Below are 10,767 nucleotides of genomic sequence, written 5' to 3' on the forward strand. Positions count from 1 at the left end.
ACAAACTTATAATTCTATGCAAATAGTCGTCAACTCTATATCTGACTCGATCGCATAGAAGGGAAAAAACGTATCTTATAATTTATTTTATTTTATTTGCTATGATATGTATTCCAGTTGTGAATTATTTCTGTATCGGAAGATCGCTCGGAACGGTGCATATTCAACTGATTTCCTGTTATAAATGTCGTAGGATTATTTCTCTTCTCATAAAATAATAAATTTATTACAAACAGTGAATATTGATATGATTATATTAACGTGATAAAAATAAAATATTTTCTTCAATCTAAAAAATTAATAGTTAATTGAGAATAATTTTATATATATAGTAAAACTAAATATATAAAATTATGACAAAAATAAGTTTTTTTTAAACATAAAAATAATGCAAAGCAAATTGTAACTAACAATACAAAATCTATTAAAACGTTGCAATATTTAAATTGTATGTATAATATTATATACATATAATATTATTATATTGTAAAATGTTTAAATTACCCTAACACTTTGCATTAAAAATACACATGTAGCATTGTTGTAATTAAAAAAATCATTTTTAAGTCTGATCTACAATTGCGTAAACGTAGTTGTAAGTGATTGTAATTGTAATCAATCATAATAGGATATTCTCTTCGTATTTGACTGTGATTGATTTTATAACTACAATTACTTAGAACTACGTTTTACTCAATCGTAGAGCGGGCTTTAAAGTAATTTGTGAGCCTTTAACCATTTTGTGACACAATACTCTTGCAACCATTTTGTTGAGGAAAAAAAATTCTAGATATTTGTGCTAATTTCAGAAGTGGCTATCCTTCGCTCATGAAAAAAATTAAGAGTAACCGATCGTCCTTGTGAATGCAATAACTACTATAAAGTAAAGATATTCATTATCTCGTTGTTCTCTCTTTAACTTTGTTTAAGATCTGTCTCTCTAGTTTTTGAAAATTTTTTTTCTACGAAATGATATAGAAATTATTTTAGAGATTTTATTGCTATTATGTGCTTCTATAATAAAAATAGAAAAATGTCAACGATGTTAATAGTTCAAATGTAGAAGCTATCATGTGTCTCGTGATCACTAATTTGGGCAACTTTTGGAAAAGGAGGTCACATCCAGAAATCATCATTAGACTCATCATCGATCTTAATATTTTTTTTCAAATGAGGAATTAAATTATAATAATAAAATTATTCCGAATATTGGAATAATTCTATTCACTCCCATGAATTATTTTCAGAAAAATGAAATTTTTTTACAAAATAAAAATAAGTTACTTTCTTCAATTTAAATTATAAAATTCTTTGCTGAAATATTCCTGCGAATTTCAATCCGAATTTAACATTATTGGTAAACTTTAATTTTTGCGCAACGGGTATGAAGAAGTCGAATCACCGAGAGAACCGGACGAGCGTCGGATACAGCTTGCAATTCGATGTGACCAGATGTGAACTTTCACCACCAATCAAGTCTTGCATTAGCTATACACATTCCGCCATCGTTTACACTTTGTTTGAATCTCACACGCGCCTTATCACTTTCGCTATTAAATTACGATATAATAACTTTCTTATTCTCTTTATGTTAATCATCGTAGGAATTAATCATTAAATAAGCTTGAACTTTCCTTACGGCAGTTAAAAAGTAATTATGTTAGATTTATTAATGCGTCTTTTCTTTTTGTATTAAAATTTGCAGAATATGCGGTGTCATTGCGGGCACGCTAGCTGACAGTCCATCGGATATCGTGCAGATATCCGATGACAGTCTGACTCGAAAAAATGTCGTAGCAACGACATATCAGCCACCACGAGCTATCGCGATTGAAGGTAGATTGCACATCATTTAAACTTAGACTCTAAAAACTTGATCGTATCACAATCAATTGCAAGTTAAATTAATTTAAGAAAATATAATACGTTACAACTCAACATTATCAAAAATATAAATTTCATAGATTGTTCTATTATTAAAATCCAAATTTGTTGCTTTATTTTTTAGAATTGTTTTCAGGACATATTTGACAAAATTATTGATTGATATTGTCTTTTTAATTAATATCAACCAAATAGCCTTAATTAATATAACATTGAATATAAAACAATAACAATGGATTTTTGTTTTAACTAAATCATTATATACAGATTTTTCAAACTTGTAACAATCCATCCTAAGAATTATTGTATTTTAATAAATTTTAATAAATTTTTAGAATTTTTAGCGATTGAATGAAATTGAATTAAAAAATTATGATGAATTTTCAGACTTTGTGACATCGCACAAGTTGCCAGAAAACATAGCGAAACCATTGGACGATGATGATGACGAATATATCGACGAAAAAAAAATCACATTTAAAGACAATAAGCAAGCTAAAAAAGTAACTCAGAAGTTCGAAAATATTGAAAAAAAAGTGGCTACCCTCGAACCTGCTAGACGTTTAGATCTGGCCGAAAAGAACTTGGAGAATCTTAATACTAAAAGACAAACACGAGTTGAGCTCGAAAATTTTAGCGACAGTGGAAAGGTTCTGCAGGAAGGCAGAATACAGAAAATTGATTCTAAAAGACCGCGACCAAGTGAACAGGATGAGGTTATTCCGGGAGTTTATGTCAGGTAAAATGTTTTTGTATAACTCGCTTGTTCGTAAATCTGTCTATAAATGAAATGCGATGAAATAAATTTCTGATAAATCACAATGGCCGATAAATAATTGACACTAAATATTTTTATTCAAAGAAAATTTCCAAAAAAAAACAAATGAAATATTCTAATTTATTTGCTTTGTTTGAAAAAATAACAATTTGTCTGTTTTTAATAAACAATATTCTCTTTCTCTCTCTCTCTCTCTCTCTCAAAAAAAATTTTTTTTTCTAATAACGATATAAATATTGTTTGCATATGTTTAGCGCGGAATATCCAACAACTATGCTACCAATCCTAACAACTCCACGTGAAGCACGTAACAAAGACAACCTCTTTGATTTCATTCCTGTAAACATTATTCGCGAGGATAGCAAAGATGGTTATGCTCGTTTTTCGGACGCAAATTTCGGAGACTTGAGTGACGTTAGTTTAGTACCAGCTGGTACGAATTCTCGTATTCAGGTATATGTAAAATTAATAAATTGATTATACATTCCCTTTATATTTGATTTAATAGAATGCACGTAACAAGAATTTTACTAAAAGAATATAAACATGCGTGTTTCTTGAATCGGTCGCCACGACTGATGGAGATATTTCCGATGAATTGATGACAAAAGGTTTTTAATAAAAATTTAATAAAGAATTAATTGTGTAAGAAAATTTCAAAATTGCTTATTTCTTAACAAAAAAATCAAAGTAAAATAAACTATATATTTTTCTTTCCATATTTGTAGTATATAAAATGACGAATTCATATATCCATACATCCATATTATGTATCAAGTTAATTATTTGATCTCAAGATAATTTAAAATACAACATAAACCACGAAAAATCTGTAGTCAATAACCTAAAGCAGTAGAACATATATAACAAACATATACATATAATAGAAACATACATACACAGAAATAGTATAATCATCGAAATTACATAAATTAATAAGAAGCACGTATAAAGTGACGACCAATTTCAAGGAGCACGCTATATATGTGCGGTTTAATTTTATGTTCTCTCTCTCTCAAAAATTACATTTTTGATTAAATCACAATTTACTTCTTTTTTACATAATAGGTGAAGAAAGGACCGAACGGGAAGGATTACGAATATGAGTATGTGTATTATTACTACGACGAGGAGGATGAAAACAAAGCAGGTACGGCGGGTTTACCTGTGACGAATTCTTACGACATTCCTTCCAGAACAACCTCGGCGCCCAGGAGAGTAAGCACCACCAACAACAGGAGCAAGTACAGTACTGTGGAGAGGTCAAGCACCGTGGAGCCTAGCAACAACGAGGTCATACCAAATAGAAACGGTAATCGAGGTAGACAATTAGTTGAAACTGAAGATATTTCCGAGGAAAGACTACCTGCGAACACTCGTTTTCCACCGAGGTATTTATCACAATTGTGTGACAAAAATTTAATAAAATTTATAAGTACAATTACCTATATAAATGTTCTTAATAATACACTGACACTTTAAAAATGTAATATGTTTTCTAAGGGTGCCTTTCATTTGGCGCTCACAATGCTCAAGCATTATTTATTCTTGTTATTTATTCTTGTTTAATATTTGAAACAATAAGGATGAAAGATTCCATGAGCGTTGCGAATGTCAAATGAAATGCAGCCTAAATAAAATATAATTAATTATACTGTTAATTGTTACAGATCGCGATCAAATCACAATACAGGCATAACGGAATCTTCACGAGCTCGTAGTAACCGACCACGACCGAATCTGGATTTAGTTGATTCCAGCAGCTTCCGAACTCATCAAGAGGGTCCCGAGTTTCCGCAAACCTTACCAAAAGGACCTATCAGATTCTTAGGTGTTACGCCTAATGAGGACAATGAAGAGAAATCTTTGATCAGAAATCGCGGAAGACCTCAAAAGGTTCAAGAACCCGCTCCTGTCGAAGAAGATATCGAAGACACACCGACTCCTAGAAGACGTCTGGGCACAGCATCGACTGAAGTAATTATTCTAATTATATTAAAATAAATTGTTTTCTTAAAAAAAAGTATTCAAGTATAATATAGATTTGCATTCTATATCTAAAGAGCATTCATTAATCAAGACATTTTAATATAAGTATATTGATAATAAAAATAGAAATATTAACGTTTAAATAAAATACAATCTGCGAAAAAAAACTAATCTAAATTTGAAATAAATATCAGATAGCACTTTATAATCAAAAGCATTTTAATGCTTAGAATTAGAATTGCAAATATTTTATTACAAGAGTTGTTAATTACCCAATACAACATCAATTAACATATATTATGTTTTCTAATATACAGTTTTAGTTTTAACAACATAGTTATAATTTCTCACTTAATAATAACATAACATTAATATGTGTTATGTAACTGAGAAATTATGTTACTGTTAGTTGATGTTTGTTAGATAATTTTGTTACAACTAAAAATATTTTCAAGTTACGAAGGCATTATATATAGTAAAATAAAGAATTATACACGAATAAATCAATTTTCAGACTGGAGTCGAACTGAGCAGAGGTCAACCGATACATCATTTCAATGAAGAAAATAATGATGAAGAAAGTGACGCACCAGAAAGATCAGGCAACAAACGCGTACCTTTGGAAGACAAAACACAAGAGTCTAGTGAAACGGAAGTTTCGCCGGTCTATCCTAGCGTCACTGCTGATCCCACAGATAATCCAACGACGGAATATCCGTCAGTTATGGACAAGGTTGCTCTGGATCTTTACGCTTTCCTGCAACAAGGACAAAGTAATCTGATAGACGCGACCAGCAGTGATGCTAATGAAACAGCTGGAGATAGCACGACGCTATCCAACGATGAGATCACGACCGATTTAACAACACCAGTGGAACTTGCCGACTCTACAATCGTTAATGAGTCTTCTAGCACAACGACGACGACGACGACGACGACGACGACAACGACGACAACTACGACAACGACCACTGAACCGACAACCACAACGACAACGACTACAGAACCATCGACTACCACCACTCAAGCTCCCGCAGGAAGAGGGAAATTCCGACGACCTGGAATTGGCGGCCCAGCTATCTCAAGAAACCGGTAAATTTTTATTACAATTAATCCTTTCTATTGTCACATGCCTCAGTGATCGATTCGGCACGAAATAATCGAAAGATTTCATATTCAAAACCTAGTTGGCGTAATATTTTTCGCAATTTTCAGTGTTTTAAAATATTTAAAATTCTTATAAAATTGATGATCAATTTAATTTGTGATATTATTATTACAATTTCAATTTAGAATTCAAGTCCGACAGCAATCGATGCGTAGTTTACGTAACTGATGTATTCCAAATTTACATGTAGATATTAGGCATTAAGATCTAATCTTAACTCTTTTTTGCTTACTTGATGTAATTCTTTTTAATTTTGTTTTGATCAATATTCCTTTGCTCTAAAAATGTTTTATTCATAAATTTCATTTATAAATCTTCGCAATAAAATTAAAATATAGTATAAATATACAAAAATATTTTTTAGATTGTATATAATTTTTTTAAGATTGTATTATTAATATTACGAATATATTTTAATATATATTTTCATTTTATTACAAATTTTTTTTGTATTGCTATTATATTACTTATATTATGAAATTATATTACTAATATAAAATTTATATCTTCAATTTCCTTCAGATTTAAGTCCAACGGCAGCACTAGCACGACCGAAGCACCCGCAGAGCCGACCCAAAAAACTCGAACACGTTTCGGCAGCAATGGCTCAAATGGCGGTAATGGGTTTAAGCGACCTCGACCGGGCGGTAATCACAAACCGATCGAGGAAGACACCGTGCAGAAGGAAACCGCCAGCTCAGCAAATGCAGAGAAACTGCCACCCGGTCGCGGCAGATTCCGCGCACCAGCCGGTGGCAGAATCGCTGTCTCCACGACAACATCGGCGCCATCAAACGGTGCAACGGCGCCAACAACGGCAGCAGCGTCACGACCTATCTTCAACAAGGTGAACATCAATCGGAGACGCGGACGACCGACTACAGCCGCGCCGGGAAGCGAAGAACCCCAGGAGGGAGCGGCACATTCCGAAACCGGTCAGATCGTCGCCCAAACCGCGCCGGAAATTGCAACCCCGAAATCCATCGTTCGCACGAGACTTCCTGGCGCGCCTGCAATTAGACCAGCCATCAGATCGGGTGGTAGAATCAATTTAAGACAGAAACCGGGACAGCTTTCGACTACAACGCTTGCGCCGGAAGTTCCCCCTGAAGGTCCTATTGAGGAACCGGCTGGAGAAGGAACCGAAGAGGAAACTCACGAGGTTCATACCTAATTTTACTCACTTGCATTTTTTGTTTTCTCTCTCTCTCTCTCTCTCTCTCTCTCTCTCTCTCTCTCTTTCTTTTGTATAAAAAAATTTTTTCAATATATTTCAAAATTCAAAGAATATGATTTATTTTTGTGAATGTTTCTCTCATAAAACATATTATTTATAAACATAAGCAATCCAGCAAAAAAATATCAGCAAACAATCCAATATCTAATGATTATTTTTAAAATCCATTTATAAATTTATTAAAAAACTAAAAAAACTAAAAGACAAATTTCATATCAATATAAATTTCGTCTTCTTTAAATTAATATTTTTTAATTAATTAAGAATATTTTTAAATATCTTAATTGAATTATAAATATTAATTGTTTCAACAAATGTTTCTGTTACCAAGCAAACCATATAATTATGCAAATATCTCTTTCTTTCGATCTACTAGCGATTCCGCGTGCCAAAGGTAAGGATTTAAAATTCTCAGATTTAAAATTCTAAAATTCTCAAATGTATATGTATATACATATCGTCGCGAGATAATTGCATACTTTGTAAGATTAGGTACGAGGACACCGTGATGTCAATCGGTAAAGTTCTCTCTTTGAATTTACTTTCACTGAATGGCCTTTCGAAATGTCATCGACGAGTTGGGAGATGGTTCGGGATCGCTTTTCACCTTTCGATTTTACAACTTCGCGATCGTCATCAGTTACGAAAGCTAAGCACTGATAAGAATGAAAAATCAGAGACGAAATCCAAGAGAAAAAAAGAGAGAGAGAAAGAAAATGAAAATAGAAGAATGAAGATTTCATTACGATAAATAACTAATTTCAAAAACTGTATTGTCTATAATTTATTTTTAAAAGTATTATTATATCTCTAAGAAACATTTATTTACTCTTAAAATATTTTGTTTAATTATAATTTATTCAAAAAATTTTAGTACAGAGTTCAAAAGTGCTTCCAGCTAGTACACAACATTCTATGAATTTTTTATAGATATTTATTAAGAATATTCATGTATTCCATGAATATACTAAAAATACTCAAATATTTATGGTATGTTTATAATAAATCCAAATGGTACAATTATAAATGTATGAACATACATATGTAAAATATTTTGTACATTTTATAGAATATTCTACATATATTTTTATTCTCTACGAATATTTTAAAGACTATTGTATGAAAGTTCCTTTAAAAAAAGTTGAGTATAAATATCTAAAAGAATACAATGTTCAGTTCATAGAACTATTGATTAAAGTATCCTAAATTTAAAAGATTTTTATTTTACATTTAAGAATGTTTATAGAATATTTTGTGTTATTTACGTCATATTTTAGCCACTTCGATAAAACATCAAATTCCGAGAAGTTACGACTAAATCTCACTTAAACTATGCAACTAATTATCTCTTTTGTTTCTTAGGCACCGGCAGAAATCAATCCACCGTCAAAAGCTATCACAACGAATCCTTTGAACAAACTTCGCAACCGCAATAGATTGCAAGTGCAACCGAAGACAACGACTAAACCACTGGCGTTGCCGCCGGCGATCAGAAGATCGCCACTACTACCGCGACGCAAGGCAACCGAGACCCCGGCTGTTCAATCGAACCAAGAGGAGGCCGAATCTGAAGAGGAAACTACTTTCAGCGAAATTGAGCCGACCGAAGCGGTTCTGACCGAGACCAGCACCGCGGCCAGCACGAAGCACGAGGAAACACGCGGTCTAAGTGGCCTCTTGGCACCCCGACGTAGGATACCAGCGCGACGTCCAGGTCAGATAATCGCCTAAGAATAAAAGATAACACCAGCATCCTGGACCTCACAAACCAAGCATTCACCCGAGGATCTGAAAGACAATTCCCGTGATTAATTGAGACCCGAAGATAGAACAGTATATATAAATTAGACATCCTGTCGTTTGCTCGACTAAATGATACACCAAATGCCAATCTTGGAGCGAGATCTCTCAATATTCCCTCTCTCATTTTTCCCTAATATTTTTCTCTAACCGATAAAACGGCATCTCTGTGTATTACGACGAAAATGGCAGATGTACATAATAGTGTCTTTTACAAGAACAGCTTCTGTTGAAGAATTTAAGTTTGTAATACTATTTTAATTGTCTCCTGAACGTGCGTCAAATGCGATGTTCATTATACAACATACATATATAGTAAATTAATATGTAAAATATGAATTAGTATTTTTCAATTAAAAACAAAATGTTTCATGAAGTTATAATTTTAATTTTATATATTTTATAAACGTCCTGTTATATCTGAAGTTATAATTGTGTATCATGTAAAATTGTCTTTTTTTACAAATTCATTGTTAATAAAATAACATGGAAAAATTAATATGTGAATATTATGATTTTTTACTAAGATTAATGATGGACGTTCCTTTTCATCATTTATCAGAATCACATATAAAGTTTAAGCAGACGATGAATTATATTCAATGACTATGTTAATAATATGATCTTATCATAAACTATCGATCAATACATTTATTACGTTAAACCGATTTATAAGCACAATATAGTATATCATCTTCGCGTGATAACTATCATAATTATAACCCACGCAATAAGATAACCCAACAAGATAAATAAGTATAATATTTTCAAGTCCATATACTGCGACAATTGTAACTATCGTATATTTAATTCGGCGAATTGTATTTAATGATTAGCACTTGCGAAGTTATCGAAGTACTATCTCTAACGTGATACATGCATAGATATACATATATATATATATGTATGTAATAGTAACTCCCCCTCCTCGAGGATGTATTTTTAGGATTATTACTGCGTGTGCAATGCGTAAGGGTACTTTTGTAATTACAATGTTCCATCATACACTGTAAATATTGCAATTAAACATAAAATTAATTGTGTTACATTTTCTTTTAATATTTTACCAAATCCATCCTCAAAAATATAGTAATTGCACAACAAATTAATGTTTTCTATCGAAATTATCTAAAAATTAAATTTGGACAAAATATATTCATTTTGGATAATACATCTAGATTTTAATAAATCCATTATTCTATTATATTCTCTAACTGTGTATGAATTCCATTCTATGCATACGCAATAAATCAATAAATAAATGTAACATGATAAAATTAAATAATGCATTAAACTATCCTAGTCAATTCATTTCAACGCAAATGATAAAATTAAATAATGGCATTAAACTATCCCAGTCAATTCATTTCAACGCTATAAATTTAAATTTTTATATTAATTTAAAAAACCTATAATATGAATTATATTATGTAATATGATTTTCATTAACACTAATAATTATGAGAAAAAGAAAGTTTATAAAATTTGGCATTTTTTGTATGTTTTACATGTAAACTAAAAAAACAATTTGTTCAACTAAAAACATTTTGTTTGCAAATTTGGTTAATTCAACAAATTTTATTTAACTGAATTTAACCGTAGTCTGCTCATTAAACAATTTATTAAACAGACTATGATTGATTCGATCTGCAAACAACTAAATATGTTTAGTTACTTGAACAAATTTTTTTTTAGTGTACTTACACAATTTTCACAAAAATTTATTGTCTCAAGATAAAAAGATAAAAAATAATTAAATATTTACCAATATAATGCACAGTTGCAAAGTTGTGTACATGCTGTTAACCTGTAAAATATAAATATATTTAAATTAAAGCAGTGTTCAAAAATAATTAATATTTTTGAAAAATATAATTACATAATTTTTTTGCAAATTCATCCTTTAAAAAT

General features: G+C 31.2%; 1 protein-coding gene across 2 annotated transcripts in view; it reads left to right on the top strand.

Moving 5' to 3' along the window:
- Nucleotides 1-9,149, top strand: part of LOC108684830 (mucin-5AC-like) — a 14,243-nt gene extending 5,094 nt beyond the window's left edge. The window contains exons 2-10 of one of the 2 annotated variants that reach the window (XM_018189341.1): nucleotides 1,706-1,836; nucleotides 2,272-2,623; nucleotides 2,917-3,115; nucleotides 3,731-3,768; nucleotides 3,859-4,053; nucleotides 4,333-4,639; nucleotides 5,166-5,743; nucleotides 6,342-6,981; nucleotides 8,419-9,149. In XM_018189341.1, the coding sequence (XP_018044830.1) occupies nucleotides 1,706-1,836; nucleotides 2,272-2,623; nucleotides 2,917-3,115; nucleotides 3,731-3,768; nucleotides 3,859-4,053; nucleotides 4,333-4,639; nucleotides 5,166-5,743; nucleotides 6,342-6,981; nucleotides 8,419-8,787 (2,809 nt within the window). In that variant the 3' untranslated portion in view covers nucleotides 8,788-9,149. Of the gene's footprint in view, nucleotides 1-1,705; nucleotides 1,837-2,271; nucleotides 2,624-2,916; nucleotides 3,116-3,730; nucleotides 4,054-4,332; nucleotides 4,640-5,165; nucleotides 5,744-6,341; nucleotides 6,982-8,418 lie in introns of both variants that reach the window. The other variant, XM_018189340.1, reaches the window with a different exon arrangement.
- The last annotated feature ends 1,618 nt before the right edge of the window (nucleotides 9,150-10,767 follow it).

This window comes from Atta colombica, unplaced genomic scaffold (assembly GCF_001594045.1).
Source record: "Atta colombica isolate Treedump-2 unplaced genomic scaffold, Acol1.0 scaffold140, whole genome shotgun sequence".
Classification (NCBI taxonomy): domain Eukaryota; kingdom Metazoa; phylum Arthropoda; class Insecta; order Hymenoptera; family Formicidae; genus Atta; species Atta colombica.